At 47.0% G+C, this 19,791-nt stretch overlaps 1 protein-coding gene across 1 annotated transcript; it reads right to left on the bottom strand.

Annotated features, from left to right (window-relative positions):
• Positions 1-5,177: 5,177 nt before the first annotated feature.
• On the bottom strand, positions 5,178-7,054 carry TSPO2 (translocator protein 2). The gene is made up of 3 exons (XM_035569168.1): positions 6,882-7,054; positions 6,303-6,441; positions 5,178-5,360 (listed from the first exon to the last, which is right to left on the bottom strand). The coding sequence occupies exons 1-3, from the start codon at positions 7,052-7,054 to the stop codon at positions 5,178-5,180; spliced, it is 495 nt and encodes a 164-aa protein (XP_035425061.1).
• Positions 7,055-19,791: the final 12,737 nt, after the last annotated feature.

The raw sequence follows: 19,791 nt of genomic DNA, 5'->3' as shown, positions 1-19,791 counted from the left end.
AGGTGACAACTCTTCCCACTTAAACAAATCCCCTTCAGCAGCTGCACTTCATGTCTGGGGAAACCTCCAACAGAGGGACCACAGCCCTGCACTGCAGACACAAGATCGGCCATTCAGCTGCTTCCCTCTCAGGGGCACAAACACAAGCCGTGGTTTCCTGCCCAAGCCCATTCTGCATCCTGTGGCAGATGTGTCCTGCAGCATCTGGCAGTCTGTCCCCCCTGTATTTTAAAAGTTCTGGCTTTACTCTTTTGGGGCATCGAGGCCAGAATGCCTGATCAGAGCTAGATGGAGTCGTGGAAAGGAGTAGACCTCAAAGTCACCAAATCCGCAGTAAGACTTGAAGAGCTGTCTGCAGTGGGAAAGCTGCCAGCAGAGGGGACTGCTAGCAAGGGAAGGCTGAGGTGTCAGCCTCTTCTGGGAGATTTGATTCTGGCTTTGCTGCTGTCTTGCATGTTAAGATCTGATTGTGCATCTGTCCAAGTCCAGACAAGTTTTTCCACTGACTTTACAGTATCTTGAAATAATCTGGTGACTTTTTCTTGTCTTAAAGGAGTATTCCCTTGACCTCTCAGGCAGGTTATCTGTTGGTCCTCTAATTCCAGCAGAAGTTCCTTTCCTGAAGTTAAAATGCCTCTTCTCCTTTGCTGATCACCTGGCTGTGAAAGTCCTTGCCAGGAAAAGGAAGCTTTTATTGCATTCTTGGGCTGAAGGAACATTTTTGGCTAAATGGGAGAGTGAAATAAGACACTGGCTGTATGAGTCATGGCTCAGAAGTGCTCTCTATTCCAAAGGGACAGCTGGTGGCAGTAACAAAACATCTCCCTAGATACATTGTCTGGCAGCAATCCCCCTCTTGCTTTTTCCGGCTGTAACTACCGTTACGTGATAAATAAATAAACACTCTGACAGTGATGTGCAGAGGCAGCTTTGCTTCCCTCAGCCCCTGGAGGCCCTCACCTGTCCCTTTCACTGCACTGCAGGACAGTACTGCCAGGGTTTAGGGGAAGGGGTAGGGGAACACTGGTGTCAGCTGCTGCAGAATCCCACAGGTTTCAGCCCAGCCCAGCCAGGGCCCACGTCCCTCTGTACAGGACATGAGTTCCCTGTGAAAAGAACTACACCAGGGCTGAAACGAGCCATGATGCAGGCAGAGATAAGCGATGCTCTCGCCTCCTTGCCTTCCTTATCTTCACAGTGGAAGCCTGGGCGTCCTTGGCCTGTGATCCCCACCACTTGCACACCCATTACTACATGACTGTGGGGCTGGGAAGGAGTCTGCCTTGTTGGCAGGCACTGCTGGCTGTCCGATTAATTCAAAGTCCAACTGGAAGGTAATGGCAGCTCCAAGCGGCACATCCTCCTTCCTGCTGGGAGTCTGCTGTGGTTTTCCTGGGAGCAGTTCAAGAGGAAGGTCAGCCCCAGCCATGCTGCAGGTGCTCAAAGCCCCAGGAGTTGATGCTCAGCACCAGCCAGTGCCAACGAGTCAGCTCTTTAAAGTTTACACACACACAGCAGCACATCCTCTCCAGCACTTGACTATATTTTAACGTAGCTGCAAACACCGGCAAGTCAATTAAAGTTCCTTACTACCGAAGCTGGAGTATTTTCTGGAACAGCTGGTAAATTATTGAATGAGACAAGGGTTAGGGAAAGAGGCTGGGTTGAAAGACAGAAAGATTTTGTTTTATGCACAAATACCGTGTATCCAGCAAGCAGGGGATGTGCCTTTTGGGCTAAGATCAAGTGTACAGTCAGTTTAATATCAAATACAGCTTTCTGGAAAGACTGGCTGAAGCCTGAAGAGAGGGATCATCATTAGACATGGTGATCCGAGAGGTGGCTCTTCTATAAATGCCACGACCCTGTGAAAACTGTCATGAATGCACGGCCTTTGTCTGAGTCACCGCTTGAATCATGTAGACCACGACATGTCCTGCCGTGGGTTATGAATGTTCCCTGACACTGGGGCGGGATATGGTATCCATTCCCAAAGCTAATTTAGGGGGGCTGGACAAACACCTTGCGTGCCTGCTAAGGTGATACGGATCCAGCCTGCCAGCTGCCTGCTTTATGGTGGCATAAGCAAAACTTCTCCTTGCTCTCTCTGGGCTTTCCTGGGGAAAATCAGCACAAGCCCCATTAGGTGGCATTGACACGAAACCAGGGCCCCTGAAACCCACAAGGGCAGGGACTGGATCTGCTCTGCACCGCACAATATAAATAAGAAATTTTCTAGATGGCTGACTTCGGAACATCATTAACCATTTTTATGCAAAGGGTTTCAGTATAGCTGCTTAAATTGCAGATACGTTAAATGGTGCTTTAAATATTAATACAAGAGGGTGCTTTGCTGAATTTAACTTTGTCAATTGATGGCTAGCTATTATGTATATTACACATAGGAACACTTGCTATTTATGCTGTCTGCAAGAAAATGCAAGCAGGAAACTATTAGTATGCTTTCAGGTGGACTGGAAGGAAGAAGAACTGAAATAAAGACAAGAAGTCAGCTAGTCACACCAACTGGGAAAAAGGGGAAGACAAACATGAAAAGTTAATAAAGATCTATTATTTTTAATTCAAGATTTTAGTTTACCTGCAGGAAAAAAAAATAGGAAGAGGGGAAAAGAGGAGTAATTCTGAAAGCTGTTCAAATATCCATCCATATATTTAATTTGGGAATGTTATCAAAACATTGCAAGCTTGAACCAGGTCGGAAGTCAATTACCAACTTACGTGTGATTTAAATAATACCCTTCCCCTTTTCAAATGCGGAGAACACTGCAAAGACCTGCCTTATTCCTCCCGGCTTCACTAGATGGCTCTGCTCATCTCTGTTCCTCATGGCTTTCCCGTGCTAACTAGGGAAGGATAGGCATGATAGTGTTCAGCTGCCCTAAATCATTCTTAACTCCACTGAATTGAATCTCCAGGCCAGATATTAGTTTCTTTTTAGGAAGTAATAATTTATGACTTCCTGTCCTTTGGCATGTAGCTTTCTGGAAGACACAGACATGGCATCACTGTAAATAAGATGAGTGGTAACACACGGTTATATAAAACCCTGAAATATGTAAGATTTTTTAATTTTTTTTTTAAGTTTAAGAAAGTGGCTTATGATTTTCCTGGTGCTGCTTGCAGTGCTCACTGCTTTATAGTCCTACTGCTTACAGTCACATCTATTCAATGGCCTGTTCTTATGCAGCTTTTACTCGGGAGATTACAGCAATATGCTTGCAGCAGCAGTCCTGAATAAAGGTGTCCTTTAGCTAGAAGGGAAAAATAATGGATGGGATCAAAATGACAGAACAAGATATATGGCCAAATTTTAAAAAGCACCACAAATTTCATCTGCACTCAGCTGCTGGTATTTGTTTCTCTTGGGCTTAGCTTTCAGTCATGCTGAGCACCTAGCTATTCCATTTACAGGAATTGGACACGGGAACATTCAGCATCTCCAAAAATCAGGCTTGACATGGCTCGGGAAGGACCCCAAACCAAACAGCTAAACAGCTACTAAACAGCCCTTTAAACAGCTGCTGCTGTTTAAAGGGGCCAGCGAGAATTAGGTTCCTTACCTTGAATGTGTGGGTGAAATATAATGGAAGAGCCCATTACAGGGATGCAGCCCCATGTGAGAATGTCTCTGCTGTGCAGGACCCCAGCTGAAGGCACCTTTGGGACTTTTAGGCTCCAAACCCATCCCCTGTTTGCTCCTAAAACACAGTCAGGAGTGAGTCTGGCCGCTGGAGTCCTGCAGAACCCTGCTGCTTATCCCATTCTCTTTGGTTCATGAGCACAGCCCACGGACTCCACAGATTCCCTTGAATTTTTTGAGTCCCTTTTGCAAAACTAGTGCCAAAGCAGTAAAACAAGAGTAACTTGGATTTATTTATTTTCCCAAACAAAAGTGGCTTGGTTTTATTGAAAGCAAATACAATTTTTTACATCCCCAGCTAAGCCTCCCTACCCCCAAACCTTTGCAAGTAAACCCATGCACCTTAATCTAGTCAGCTGCCAGAAAGAGGATTCACTTACTACTTTTATTCACATAAATTGCTTCTATTGATTTAAAAAAATATTAGTAAATATTTTCTTAGACGGCAACATCTAAGGTTCAGATCTCTCAAATGCAAGGGCCAGAATAAAGGTTAGACAATGGCTAGTCCATTCACGTTTAATATCTGATTCTGTTTCATGGCTTGGTCCTATTTCGCTAGAAATGCTTGTATTTTAACCTTTCCTGATGAATAATATTCAGGAGTGGAAAGACTGGGATGGGGTACGTGTACTGCTTCCTACACCCTGGGCATGAGACTTTTTGCCAGTCTTATAATTACAACCTTCAGGGCAATGTGAGCAAGTTCTTGAATTTTAAAAAAGCTCTTGTGTTTCTGTACTTAAGAAAACAAACATTTTAAGGTGTTCCCCCCCCAGAGGCACTCGTATTAGTCTTTCTTTTCTGGTAAGGAATAGTGCACAAAGGTGGAGGAGATTTCCTCTGGGACAAGCATTTACATTCTAATCATTGCTGCTTTATCTTGGAGCGTGAAACTCAACAAGTGCAATACTCCACAAATAGAAGTCAAAGTACCAAGTCCCCTTTCACTAGCAGAGCAAGACAGATTACTGCTTGCTCAGTATCTGACTGATAAAAAGCTAATGGTATAGAGCACAAACCAGGTGATACATGAAAACGAAGCAACAGCAAGAACAGCAAAAAATCAAGTCCTTTAAAATTGGTGTGCATCAATGAAGGCCATTTTTGTTTGGTCCAGAAGAGGAGATAGGATTTACCCGCATGTGTGAACAAGTTCTGCTCTCTGGGGGAATGGTAGCGGTGCAGAAGGATGTCCAGGACTGCTACTCTGAATTTCCCTGGTATCATGAGATGCTAATTTGGCTAATGGAATTTGACCTGATAGCATTATGGTCATCATACAGCTGTAGCCCCAAAACCTCAACAGTGGTGGGAAAAAAGTTCTCAAAGACACGTGGTAATTTTACAGGAGCACACAGGTGTTTGGTGCAAACCTTTGTTTTACACAACCATGGTGAAGGTGGGAGGAGGAGGCATGTTCTGCCTGTCCCAGAATGAATGCCCCAAATTATTAGATCTTCGTTCACATCAGCATAGTTTGGTTTCACAAAATGCCTTCGTTTCTGTCCTGCTCTTATTCGCTCTTTCCTGGTTTTTGTTCAGGGTTGTCCTTCCAGATGCGAATGGTGAGACAAGTCGCCATGGCCAGCCAGCCCAGGTAAGGCACCATCAGCAGCGTCGCTACCTTGTTGATGCGGTACCAGGACCACATCATGCCTATCACCAGGCTGTCTAAGCACAGGATGTCAATCAGTGCCTGGAGAGCAGAGAGAAGAAAATTAGTGTGATGCTCACTCATGGGAACATACAACAAGATTATAAACACTCCTACTAAAGGCGCTGAGAAGGAATAGGAGTCAGGGAGATTTAACACTGAGAAGTCACCTACTCTGATCCTAAAGCCTGGACTCAAATGAGTGAGACCTGAACGCATCACACCAGGAGCAAAGACCAATGTTCATTTTTTGCTATCAAGTTCCACAGACAAATACACTGTTTGTGATGATCACTGCCCCCTTTTGCTGATAATGCCTATGCAGACAGATCAGAAACGTGCTTATGTCAGTACCAATGGTTACTATCACTTAAACTTTCTAAATGTACCTTTAACACAGAGAATGGCAAAGTTCAGAGGGAAACACACATCCCACTCTGTGATCTCCAGGCCTAGGCACTTGAGATAAATGCTTCTTGAATATAGCACATGTCCAGCTCTGCCATGCCATGTCTAAGCTTCGTGCATATCCCCCTAACAGGCTCTGCTATGCACCTTGCATTGTATCAATAAGCTCAATTATTAAAGTAATTGCTCAGTAAGCTGCTCACAGCTAGTCTGCCCCCACAGAGATGCTGACTTAGCTGCTTGCTGGGGCAGGGTGTGACTGTGAGGAGGACTTATCTCTCACCCCAAGTCCTTAACTAGGAGATGCAGCAGCTGGGCTATTGACTTTTGGATCTCCCGCCCTGCTCTGGTAGGGCTGGCTATCTGAATGACAAGACAGGGCAAGGAGTGGAAGGGACTGATACCATTGTCTACAACCAGGTGCAGCATGAATTATATCAGAGTAAAAGCTCTTCTTGTCTCTCTCTTTACAGCTGCGTGATGCTAGGTAGAAATCCTCTACACAAGCTACAAAACCGTGGCAGAGACACCAGCAAACAAGCCTCCAGCAGCAGAATGGATGGCCAGATACATTACCATCTTCAGGTTGCGTGCACCAAAGAACAAGGGCGGCCAAGCCCAGTTCAAGGCCAGCTGAGCCCCATAGAGGCCGAGCGGGACGACAGCTTTGCTGCTGCAGCCGCCCAGGTCATTCCATATCAGGTAGGAGGCATAGCTGTGAAGAGAGAAACATAAGTGTTTTGCTGTCCTGAAGTGAGTGAGCCCATGATGTAGACGAACTCTTCTCAGGAAGATTGTCCCGCAGCAGGGATTTGTCATATTCGCATGACAGATGCTTCCATGCCCTCCCTGCTCTCAGACCCATCATCTGTGCCATACCAGTGTGGCTCGTATGATTTCCCCAGGGCAGTGGCTGTTCTTAATAACCTGTCACAATGCTAGGTGTGGGCTGTGTCCCTGGCCAAAAGCATAGCCAGCAGCATGAGCCTGAGGAACTCAACTCAGAAGGTGGCTCAGGCTGTACTTCATCAGCTGGGAGTAAGCATACCTGACGTGCCCTGCTGATTCAGAGAAAATGGGTCTCTCAAAAGCAAATGAGAGTTTGAAATGACTGACGACAGCAGGACGAGATGGGGAGTGGTAGGCAGAACTTACCCCATGCCAGTGTACAGGACTGTCCAAGCAAGAGGAAATACTTTGCGGGATGGACACCACAAAGGCTTTTTCAGCTTCTCATACCAAGCAGGTATTTCCTTCCGATTAAAGAACCAGCCAAGAAAACCTCCAACGTGAGGCAGGACAGTAAAACCAACAGTATAAGCCCACATCCTTCCTTGGCAGCTTGAAGTAGTCTTTTGCCTATTGTAGGTTAAAAACAGTAATTGATTATCACTTTGAAGGGATATTTTTTCCTACTTTGATCTTCCAAGCTTTTTCTCTAATTGCCTATGTTCCACTTTAGTGGCTAAGATAAGTTTTTAATATTGTATTCAGCTCTGCTGCTGACTTCTCTCTGCCCAATTTGGGAAGTAGGGATAATTATTTCTGTCATGGTTATATTCTCCCCTTGATCTACTAACCAAAGGCCCCTCACCCCACTGTTATTTATTTCCTGGGTTCTTACAATCTATATGTGGCACGGTTCACCTAAGGTGGTTATATTCTTAGAAGACAAGACTGCGGTTACTTTTATCATTCCTCCTCTGAAAGCCTAAGTCAGACAGCATACAAACTTCAATGTACGTTCACGGAGGCAACGCATCTCAGTAGAGCTGTTAGCTCTCCTCTGCATGCTCTTCTGAATATGAAAACCCAGACAGATCATGCCCAGAAAACCCAGTCCATTCTGACTTCATCTAATTTGTCACCGTGGCTTTGTATTTTAAATGAGGTCTATAACAAGACGATGTCCTTACAGCAGATTTTAAGTGCTCAGTGAACCTTGTTTAATCCTCCCTACAGTTCCAGCAGGCAGAGGTGGATTCTTGCCTCTGTAAACAGGTAAACTGAGGCACAGGAGAAGTTTCTTAATTTGCTCACAGTCTAACCACAGCCACATTGCATAAAAAGAAGGAACAGAAATTTATTTTAATAATTACATTTTGCTTCCGCACAAAACAGCTCTGGTAACATCTAGCATTTCATTCCCCTGTCATTATCCTCAATAAGGCTGTGAACCTGACAGTCTTGCGTCCTTCCTCCATCCGTCTCTGTATTTGCCTTCCCTTTTGATCCATGAAGGAATTAAAGCCAAATTAGCATTCATCAGGAATAACACACAGGATTCTCCAGGAGCACAGACGTTTAGTGCATCAGCACATAAAGCACCTGAACAAATACTCTCAGGAAAGATTTGGTTTTTGCAATGCAAGAAGAGAGAAGGAGGCACAGAAAATTCCCTCATCCTGAGGAACATCCCTCGCACTCTCAACACCAGTCAGAGGAGCAGGGAGCGCAAGGAAAAGACTGATCTGCATATGCTTCTCTGTTTGGGGTTCTAATTCACAATTAACACTTTGCTATAGCCTATGCTAGTTGTTATTATTATCATCCTGCTACAAAGCGTTCGCCTTCAGAAACACACACAAGCCAGTTTATACATCAATAAGGAACAAATACGCCAGACACTATCTCTAACTAACAATTCCCTTACCAGACAATTTATAGCACTATTAAAGTGTCTGTGGGACCAGAAAATCAACCAGACACTGAGAGAAATAATAGCTGTTAGTCCTGCTTTTAAAGTGTAAAACAGCAGCAGCTGAGTTTCAGTTCTTCCATGGTACTTCAGAATAGCAAACTGGGAAAAGCAGATTTTTACCCCTTCCCAATTCTTTTGAAGTTGGGAGGCTGCAGAAGTACCTGAAGGCTGCATATAACATAGCGTTTTTATAGCTTGTTTTGCCTCACAGCTGCTGTAATTTATGGAGTTTGAGCTGTAAAAAAACCTTACCGCCTCTTACCGCCTTTCTCTCCCTCGCAAAGAAAAAGGGTTGGACATCCAAGGCCAGCTTCTGTCTGTAGTGCCGGTGCTTCTATACAATGAAAGGAACGTCAGCTGAGTTTTACCTAAACAGCAGAAAAAAGGGTGTGTATGCGTGCGCATTGGTGGCTGTGTCAGATTACACCACAGAACCCAAATTCAGCAAGAGTTACGGGGATCCTCAGTGGTGGGTGAGCAGCTGTGGGGGGGGCAAGCCTGGCTTCTGGGTGCAAATACCACAGCAATGCCACACGCGAGGCGCTGGGCTTGGTTTGAGGATGAGCATCGCGCCTGTAGGACAGAGTGACTTTATGGGACAGAGCAGCACCCTTTGGTCTGGCTGGGAGTGCATTGCCCACACAAACATATAAAGCATGTCATGCAAGAGCGTGGTAATTGTACAAGAGCTTTGGGTAAGGGATCCAGTCCATAACAGTATGAATTCTGTGCAGGGGTATGAGCTATACTGATTTACTCCACCTGAGGATCTGGCCCAGAGCGTGCATACGTCCAGGGGTGTGAGTGCAGGGCAGAAGGAGCCCACTGTGCCTGCAAGGGCGTCTCTGCTGTCCCTAGGGAATGTTCAACATATTGCTGGTGAATCAGATGCTTTCCGTGGTCGCCTGTCCACCAGCCTTTGGGCTAAAAATCGCTGGGAACCACTTGAATCTAAAATAAAGACATTACACGAGCATGCTAAATGAAAAAGAAAAAAGCTAGAAATCAATTTCCATTAGTAAGCTGTCTGTGAGGGCCGGGGAATTAAACACTAATTTACTTCGGTTATGGGTCATTACCTGAATTTCATGGCCGGATGCAGGATGGCTGGTTCCTAGCAGAATGCAGTAGTACTGTTATGACACAGAACCAACGAGATCTCCTCTTTTATTGGGCTCAGAAGAAAATTATTTTTTGTGGGAGGAGAAAGGAAAAAATAACCGCAAAGGTTTTCAGCCAGCACAAATCAATACAGTGCTATGGAGGTAGCATGTTTATTTATTGTAATTGCCCCTCTGAAATAACAGATGCCACGCACATTAATCAAGCAGTAGCCACCTGCACATCCCTTCAGAGTCTGTTGCTATTTGTGTTTGGAAACTCCTGACATGCACCGAGGCGGCTGCGCTCTGCGACAGAGCGCTTTGCACCGCACGCGGCCACTTCACCGCTGCCTGGGCTCCGAAGCAGCCATCCCGCAGGGTGCTGGTGGGTGCTGCCTTCGGTACGCCTCGGCAGCCTTGTCACAGAGCCAGCGATTCCACAGGTTTTAGCTGGTAGCATTTCCTTTCCTGGGCTTGAGCACAGAACTTGATTACTTAGCTGCTCAGCATATAACGGTTGAATTCCCAAGTTATTTTAGAGGCTGCAAAAATTAAGAACTGGGGGTCAAATCACAAGGATTTTGGTAAACCTGTGAGGTTGGGGGTGATACTCCAGCAGAAGAGGAAATGCAAAAAGGGAAAAAAAAAATAGTCTGTAATTCATATATCAGTCTTACTTGGGCTTTGGAGCAAAGAAAGGGGTAAGAAAAGACATGGAGGTACCTGGAAAAATGGGATATGTAACAGATCTGCCCAAAGTGGATCACAGTGGGCTGGATCGTAGCAGACGAGGTGGCAATGCCTGGCCAGGTGTCTGTTTCCGAAACACAAAGATAGGGCATACCTCACACGTCTGGACTTCTGAATAGCATCTGTTACGGTGTTTATGAGTTGAAGATGCTGGCAGATGGTCGTAGGGCTGCTGGTGCGAGAGGGAGTGGTGAAAGACAAGGATCAGGTCAGGGAGAGCCTTTGGTGAGCCCCAGACCGATTTCAGATACGGCACGGGCACACGTGCAGGCACACCGACACATGTGTGCACATGCTACAGAACAGAAGAGTCTTGCAATAAACCAGAAGGACTTTCTCTAGCACAATACTGTTTTCCCTTTGTTACCACAGATTTATGTCTCAATATTTCTGCTTTGATTCATTTTACAGTAAGACTAGATGAGGTAATATTACCTCTTAGTAAAATCAGTTCTATATTGTATCTTGATGTGCATCTGTATATTACAGTAACATTATTAGTGGATTTTAGGTCACTGTTGTATCACTGCAATATGTTTTCATGAAAGAAGAGACCTGGGAGAGCTGAGTTACACAACTGTGTTTGTTTTCCTCTTCTTAGCAACCTTCGCACGTTGTCCCAAGAGGTTTTCGGTCTATGCAAGATTAATTGCTCAAATATAAAAGCCCTGTTAACCTGAATATATTATTGAAAAACAGCATATTTCAATCTGCCCTAGTTTTGGAAATAGAGATGCCAGGTCAGCTCCTGGCATAAATCTACAGTGCTCCACGAAGCCAGTGGAGCTTCTCTGATTTACATCAGCAATAAAGTCGGCCTGTTTTGTCTACCACTGATCAGACAGTGCGCTCGCAGAGCTGCCGCAGAGGACATGGCGTTGGCCGGGGAGGAACACTTGTGACAGTCACCACGCAACTGAAAAACTCAAACCTGCCAGCCTTGGCATTGTAAAATAAAATACTTCATTTTTCAGGTTCACATGTCGTTTTGTTCCAAAAATAAAAAAAAAAAAAGTTTTCTAATGGAAAAAAAAATTGTCCTTAAAAAATATTGTTCTGTTAAGTTAACAATCCGAGATAATATGGGATGATTTACGAGTTTTCAGCCAGTCAGTTGTTCCTTTTCCACTTGGGCTGTGCAGCACAAGACCTACAAGCCACATGGAACTTGGGTGTGGATTGCCTGGCTAGCAGAGCCTTGCAGTTTGAATTTCCACTTTTTCTCCACTAGAGGGAATTTTAAAACTGATCTTTCTTAGGAATAAAGTACAGTTTTCTGTATCGCTTGTGGGACACCACTGCATACAGCCTGGGCTGTATCTGGATGCACAGTGGCACTGGCCCCTCTGTAAGACACAAAGTCCTTTCTCTGTCCCGGCTGATTATAGCTAATCACAGGAATAGCTCTGTCCTGAGAAGAACAGCAGAAAAACCTCCTTTATTTCCTAGGGCTCAGCCTGTGCTTGCTCCCTGCCTGCAGGGAGGAGCGGGCACAGCCGTGGCTGCAGCTCCAGTGCTCGCCCAGCATGCCATCGTGCACAGGACTCTGCATCCCGCAGGGCTCTGTTTGGGGCCAGCCATAACCAAAAGGCCAGACTGAGCTTCCAGGTAAGTTTTGAATGTTGGGACCTCTCATAGTGTTGTTTATTTGTCAGTAACAGTGCTGGTGAAGGCTGGTGTATGGAGCTGCTCACATGTGATAACCCTAAGGGGAATGGTGCAGCCTTATCTGCACACAGAAGTTACCCTGCGGGAGCCAAATAAATTGTAACGGACACAGCTCAGCCCCTTCTCTCACTTCAGCAGTAGCTTAGTGTGGGGACAGGCAGATGATTGCAAGCAATTAAGCTATACACTTCACAAATTACCACTCTCAAGAGCTGAGCCTCTTTAATTAACCACGTGCACAGACCTAGCCTGGCATTAATATGACATAAAATATTTCGCCTTCACCTACCATACCTGCTTTACCAGGGTGCTTGGCGGCACTAATTTTGACCTGCAGGAGTCAAATCAGGGAGAAGACACAGCTCTGGTCCCCCTGACCCCACTGTGCCACGATCACCCCCGGTGCTGCCCCGGTGCCTGGTAGGATGCTCCTGGTGCTCTGCAGGTGCTACCCATGGGCCGCACGGAGGGCTGGCTGCTTGTATCCCAGGACTCAGCCCTTGTCTCAGAAAAAAAAATAGCAGGAATGGTACAGAGTCACTGGCAGGGAGGTGTATGGCAGGGGGTGAGGAATTATCACAACTCAGCCGCGTACTGCTGTCTCGTGAAGTCATGATCTCAGCCCTTGGATTAATGTCAGATCAAGGGTATCGAGTTTAAAGTGAGCCAAAATAATGGTGTTTGCAGAGGGTTTTATAATAATGCCTTAATATAGCACTTTAACACGCGTTTCAAGGTCTTTCCTACACACAGAGTTGATTGAGAAAAGCTATTGCAGTTTCAAGTGATGCTCTCACTTAAATCAAGTTCACTTTCCTGTGCTGTTATGCCCTGAATTACACTGGTGCACACTCGAAGCTAGCCAAGGCTTCGTAGTAAGGGCACAGTATTCACCATTTATGAGAAATATGGGGAGAGGATTTTCCTGTTGGTACTTCCAGAGGAAAGCCATAAAGAGGGGCAGCTCTCACCTTCCCGGGCTCTTGGAAAAGCAGCCGATAACCTTCAGCCCCTGAGATGTGTTTTCTGCAACTGGAAAGGAAAGCTCTCAGATATTTCGGGGAAAGTAAAACAAGCACCACCAGCAGGCATTGAGCGATGAACTCCAGGAGACTGAGTGCCTTTATTTATTCCTAGGGCAGGAGAAAATATCCCTTCCCTGCACTCAGCCTGGCCAACGAAGCCTCCTGGCTGCGGTTTGTGACATTCCTCTGGCTCCTGCTAATGCAGCGCTGCTGAGCTGGCTGTGAGAGGAGCTCGGGGTCCCTCGCCAGGGCTCTGCCAGGTCTGAGGACTTGGCAAACACTTGGCTCGCCCAGGGCTCCATAAACACAAAACCTGCACGCAATACTTATTGGGTGCATTAGGGAAGGAGGGCGTAAGTCAGCCTCCAAGTTTTTTATTGCTGGTGATTATGGATGAGGAGGAAGGGCAACAGCTGTCTTGGATTTTCCGTAGAAGCCATTTTCTACCCTAATTTATTAATTCAAGGCTTCCACGAGACCTGGGAAGTAGCATTATCTCTAAATCTGCATTTATTGACTTTTTTTTTTTTTTTGCAGTTAAGGCCAAGATTCAATTGGCTGAGAAATTTACATCAAAGTATTTTAGTTTTTCTTTTAATAGAAATGCCATTTGCACCAGCAGGGAAAACTCCAGTGATTGCTTCTTTTTGGCCAAAATATTTTTGCTGAGAATTATGAAACTGTCAAAATACACCAAAACAATGCTTTGAGAAGTTTTTCTTAGGAGAAAAACTATTTTTTTTTCTGCTGAGTTTCTTCGGCCTTTGCAGAAATAGAAAGTGAAAAGGTGAAAGAACGCAGGGACCAGAGGGAATTCACAGCAAAAGGAAAATATGGGGAAAGATTCTGCAGAAAACAAAGGTTTTACTAAAGGAAGAGAAACCATAACATTTGAAAGGTAAGACATTTTTTTTCCACTTTTTTCATCCTTTTCTTGAGTTAAACAGCCCTAATTTTGGTACTATTGTCATATCGGACCTCCATTTGGTTTCTGTTCACGAGTCCTTGCAATCCTCCCTCTTTCTGTTTTTCCCCAGATGCAGGGATGTGTGAGCGAAATGAATATTGCCTCATGGAGCACCTTTGCCAGAAAATGATGGGAGAAATGCAGGCAGGCGTCCCGAGGCCCTTCCCTGGTGGGTTACTGAGCAGTTGGGGGGGTTTCTTCCTGGGGTGCCTTTCCCCTGGGGTGATGTCCCTCACATCAGGACAGCAGCATCAGCCTCTGCAGCAGCGTGGGCTTCTCCACCCAGCAGCAATGGTGCCAGCCGTGAAGCCTAGAAGGGATGGAGCATGGTGTTTCAGCTGGGACTGATGTTCAGTTGTATTTCCCCTAGAAATACCTGCATCAGGGAGCAGCGAAGGTGGGGATGCCGCAGGAGTGATGCTGCTTGCAGATAACAAAATGAGACTCTACGGACTGCTTAAAGGCAAAGGCTCAAAGCCTGTCTGAGCAAGCTTCAGAGTGCCAGAATTTTGCTGTTTTTGTGGGTCTGCCTTTTCCTCTTGTGCTGGATGCTGGAAATGGCTCGTTGCTTCTCAGACAGCTGCCCTGCTGCCTTGGCAAAGCCCTGCTGCCTGGTGCCTTGGTGGTGGGATCGCTTTGTCTTTTCAGGAAGCACAGGCCATTACCTGTGTTGTCGTTTTTTAGCTGTAGAGAAATTCCTGCAAGAAGACTGCAAGGAAAAAGGGCTTAGGAACAACTTGTGGTACTTGTCTGTAGCTGCATTGCTCAAAGAAGGCGTCATCTGAGCCACCCAGACTTCATCCCCTTTCAGCTTTCTGACCTTTGGTCCAGGTTCTGCAAGTAAGTGAGCCCACCGAAATCACAGGCGTAAATCCCCCCGGATGAGCACAATCAGCACATGGTAAATGCCAGGGTACTTCCCTTGCCTATTCTAGTGGACAAATTGACTGGCAGAGACGTGGTTCAAGCAAATGTGAGGGCATTTTAGGAAAGAGGGAGCTCTGAATTAGAAAAGTGACCTGTATAAATGCAGTGCTGTGGTTTGCCCTCCTTCAGTGACTGGTGCAAGTAAAAAGCTGAATTTATTCATTGCTTTGTGCTGAATCAGGCCTTCTGATTTAGTAGAAGAGGTTCCTCCTGTTGCAACAGATATCCATCCAAGGGCACTGAATTACTGCAGTATTCCCCACAGCCATATGATGATAAAGGTACGTCTCAGCGGTATATTGCATGCAGACGTGAAATTACTCTGCCAGAGCTCCAGCTTTGATCCCGTGGGACTGCCAGGAAAGCAGAGCAGAGCCTGGATGCACACACGTCACAACTGTCACAGCTGCTGGAACCGATGCACCTCTGCCTGTGGCCATGCCTCCAGGGCTGGCCTCCTTTGGTCAGCCTCACCACTGTTATTCAGGGAAAGTCGGGAAGATTTGGGAACAAGGAGTGAACTGGAGAAGAATCTGGATCTCTGGCTGCCAATTCACGGCATGGGGAAAAAATATAAATAAATAAATAAATAAATAAATAAACAATTTGCTGCGAGTTCTCGCAGCACTGTCACAAAGCATGGCTGCTGTTGGAGGTGCTCGCGCCAGTTCTTGTCAATCGTGGAGTTTTATGGCTCTGTGTGCCCTCACTTCAGCAGGGAGATCAAAGCCAGTTTCCTTCAATTCGTTAGTGCCAGTGCAGGCCAGTCCCGTGTGGAATCCCAGGTATTGGCGATAGAAACGATGCCTGGGATGAATGGATGTGAGCGAGCCCTTGGGAGGAATTGTGTCCCTGACATCACAGTGACAGCGTGCTGAATTGTAGCCAGAGGCTGAGAATCTTCAAACGCATCCCAAACGAAGGAAAACTGCCTGGGAGCTAAGGATTTGTACTTAAAAAATTAAGATGATAAAAAACAAGTGTGATTTCCCAGCTTCTGCCCACTCTCATTTCATGCCCTGGAAATGAACCAGAAGAACCTCTATTTTCACAAAACTCAGGGTTGTTCAGAGTTTGACCCATTTTTAGAGGTACGGCACTTGTCTCAAATACCAGATCTAGATTTAGATTGCCACCATATTTTGGATTCTGGTTTAGGGTCAAATCTATATGAATGGCCAAAGGCAAATACTTCAATAATATTGTGGCCTTATTTTTTTTTCTGGTAATTTAATTAGGAGCTCGATCTGGTTTTGGAGCAGGAGACAAAGCGGACTGCAGGAGCAGCTCTCTTTAATTAGGGCCATGTATCTGTTGTTAAAGTTTAACCTTTCCTTGCACGGAGAGGCAGAGGCAGTGAGGCACAGAGCCTGGGCAGGGCGTTGCGTGCAGGCTGTGCAGGGGCAGCCAGGTATGTGCAGGGCTGCGTGACTGGGGATCCTCCAATCGTGCTCAAATCTCACCCCAGCGATCTCAAAGTACCAACTGGCACTTGTGTGATACGGCTATTTATAGAGACCAGGAACTAGAGGGTAAATATTTATTTACAGTCTGATTCTTAATCTACTACCGAGTGATTGTCTGGAAAGCCTGAGCCCCTATTTTTTTTTCCTGCTGCGATTTATAACCAGAGCCCTCATCTCCTCTCCTGCTCCTGGTGCTCGCACATCCATTCCCCAGGATTAATTCTGCAGAAAATGAGTATGGCCTGGGTTCAGGCCCTGCAGCACCTTCTGGTCCCAGCTCATCCTGGCAGGCATCTTGCCTCATTTTCACTGGCTGGCGTTCAGAGGCAGAAATTGCAAATCCAGGACATATGAAGGGGAATGGCATGAAACTGTCACTGCTCTGTTGGATAGGCAGACTTGTTTGCAATGGTGTGGGACAGGGCAGAGCAGTGGATGGGAGCTGTTGAGTCACTTAGATTCATTGCTAAGTGGGCTGAAAGACAACAGCTGTGCTGTTCTGCCTGCTGACAAAGAAGAGCCGTTCCTGTTTTAAGCCACCTCTGCTACCCCAGAGTCCTACAGTGACCATATATCCTGCCATCACCCACCTCCAGCCTTTTCTGAACCAGAACACCAGATCCTTGTTGAGGTTGGGGACAGGGAATCTGGAAGGATGCTCTGTGTTCATCAGCAAGGACTGATGGAGACAGGGACATCTCCCCTGCCCCTCTGCAGCCACCAGCACCTGCCTGGGCTCCGTGCATCCCGTCACAACCAGAGCCCCCAGGACCGGGGCTGTAGTGATGCCATGTGCCCTGCTGTGGGGGTGGGTAGGAAAGGGCAGAAGTGGCGACCAGGTGGCAGTAAGCACAGCGGGGGGATGTGTTAGTGCTCGTTAGTGAGGCTGGAGCTTTTTAACACCACACACAGTCCCACCTGTCCCACCCAGGTGGTGGTGTTAAAGCAGCGTGTCTCCTAATGCCTGCTTCTTTTACCCCATGCAGGTATTGCTAGAGCCCCCCAGTACCAGTAAGGATGACTGCGGGAAGCTGGCATCCAGGCTGGTCCGGGGAGGTGTGGAAATCGGGTAAGCCAACAAGATCCATCTCAGGGCAAAAGGGAGCAGTGTAGGGAAGAGAATGGTTGAGGGCAGCTGGGTATGAGCCTGTGTGCTGCCTTGGGGTGTGGAAAGAGAGTGGGTGAACGTGGCAGAGCCTGGGGATCTGGGCTGGGGTTTGGGAAGGGCTGCCCAGGATGGTGGCTGTTGCAGGAGTGCTCATGCCCCAGTTTCCTTGGGGCATCTTTGTGCCAGCTTATGCTGTGTGCTTAGCAATGTGACTGCTCTGCGAAGGTGGTAGCACCTCCCAGTCTCAGAGGTGTTGGATGCTTCTGATAAGAACATCAGTTTCCTTTCACTTCCCAGAGTGTTTTACAGCAGCCGAGAACTGTATTCCTCTATAATGGATTTTTCTCTTGCGATTTCCTACCCTTATTGTTTCTTGGGGTGTGGACACATCAGAGATAAGATCTTTAACTTCTGGGCAGGTCAAGGGGCTGATCAGACAGCAGATTACTGCTGCTGTCTCCTTCATCCCTGCAGCACCTGCTCTGATGGTACTGTCTCGGATGGCAAAGCGATGTTCAGCAGCACATTCCTCTCCCCACCTAGCTCTTTATGCTAGAAAAGGTACAAGAAGGCCTGGTCTCCCTAAACTAATGGGGAAACTGAGCCTGCGGTGAATAGCTCTTGCAAATTTGTGCAAAGGAACCTAAAATGCACAATGAAAGGAGTACATCTTCCAGGAAAAAAAAATCAACACATCCAGAAAGCGCTGCATGTACTTTTTTTTATTATTTTCAAATATATATATATGTATATATTACATCACTTTAAAACAGAATATTTGTGAAAGAAATGCTTTTGTGGTAAAAGCAAGCCACCATGTTCCACACAGCCCCTTTGTCTGTCCTTTAAAGCTGCTCTGGTCTGCAGGCAGCTCCTTCCCTGCTGCCCCTGGGACAATCTGTGGCCTGCCTCCTCCCTCTCCTCCTCCCACTGGAAAGAAAAGGTGTACACCAGCCCCTTCCCTCTCCTCCAGAGTCAGTGCAAGGCATGCTTTTCTGCTCCATCATGTACCCCGTCTTCTTCCTGAGCAGGGCTTCCTGGAGGGGTACAGAAAGGAGCTGGGGAGGGAGCTGTGTGGAGCATCGTGCGCTTCGCTGCTGCCAGAAAGGTGAGGAAGAGTGAATAGAGACAGCGTGGCTTCAAGTATATGCATAAACCTATCACACAGAGCTTCACAGAAGGCTGCCACCAGTCCTGACCGCAAAGGCACTGGTCTCTCTGGGGCAGTGGTCCTCGGAGCCTGAACCCTGCTGCTCCCTGCGTTTGGCAAGGAGGGGTTGGGTTGTTGGCTCGCAGCATGAGGAACGGCCACAAGGGAGGGGATGTGCTGACAAGCAAGCTGATAGCTTAGGCAGCTTCCTCCATCCAGGAGAAAAGAGCTGGGGTGCCATGCCCTCGGATAAACTCATTAAATGAGACACTCTTCCTCCAGCTTCTCAGCCCCTTTTTATAGACCCATTATAACCTTACGAATTAAATCTCCCTGCCCACCCACAAACACACGCTTCGAATTGAAGGAAGAGTTTTCTGTCTGGGCAGCTCTGTGTCACTTAGCACCTCCTCTGGGCTGCCTCTGGCACAAAAGAAATCCCCACCAGAAAAGCCCCCGTTTCCTCTCTGAAATCCTTCATGTGCAGGGACCCAGCAGAGAGGGACTGGGAACAGTCTCGGAGCATGTGGCCTTAACCTTGATCAGCAGCCCTGGCTCGCACCTGTTTCCAGCACCTCCTGGGGGCTGGCATCACTACCCGCATCCCTCGTTGCTGCTTCTGGGGTGCACCTAAGTCTTCACCAGGCACCACGATGCTGAAACCATCCCAAAGTAACAGATCCTGGGGCTGGGTGGAGAAGGGAAGCAGCAGGAGCCTTTGGTTCCTTTCCCTACCCAGTGTAGGGTCAGGCAGGCGCCGGTGCCAGCAGGTGCAGGTATCACAGAGAGCCAGACCTTCCCGAAATACAGCCCTAGCTTGGGTCACTGCTAGACAAATGCCACATCTGCTCCAGCTGCCATGTCACCACCAAACCCTGCAGTGATTCAGGTATCTTTGAGAGGGGCTGAAACTTTCCTTCCCACCTGTTTGAGCCAGCGAACAATCCCCTCCTTGTGAGTGGCCAGAGCTGAGCCTTTTTTTTCCAGCTGAGGGTTTCCCCTCCCTGCTTCCCTTGCTCACCGGGGAAGAAAACAAAGCTTTGGGGGCAGCCATGCCCCGATAGCACCATAGTGGCTAGGAAGGTGACAACAGGGAGAGCCTGCTATCCAGTGCATTACGTGGGCTTCTTTTCATACAGGGTATCACACATGGCTGGGTTGCTGTTTAAACACAGCTTACACTGCTTTAAAATATTGATC

The sequence above is a fragment of the Cygnus atratus genome, chromosome 24 (genome assembly GCF_013377495.2).
Source record: "Cygnus atratus isolate AKBS03 ecotype Queensland, Australia chromosome 24, CAtr_DNAZoo_HiC_assembly, whole genome shotgun sequence".
Lineage (NCBI taxonomy): Eukaryota > Metazoa > Chordata > Aves > Anseriformes > Anatidae > Cygnus > Cygnus atratus.
The sequence above is the reverse complement of the archived record's forward strand: the minus strand, read 5'-3'. Positions and strand labels throughout refer to the sequence as shown.

Bases quoted from the DNA above. Each gene is read 5' to 3' on its own strand.
- TSPO2 (XM_035569168.1), bottom strand. From the start codon at position 7,054: ATGTGGGCTTATACTGTTGGTTTTACTGTCCTGCCTCACGTTGGAGGT. The intron at 6,442-6,881 runs GTAAGTTCTGCC...CTCTCTTCACAG, and splicing joins GTCCTGTACACTGGCATGGG to CTATGCCTCCTACCTGATAT. The intron at 5,361-6,302 runs GTAATGTATCTG...TCTGCTCTCCAG, and splicing joins GTGCACGCAACCTGAAGATG to GCACTGATTGACATCCTGTG.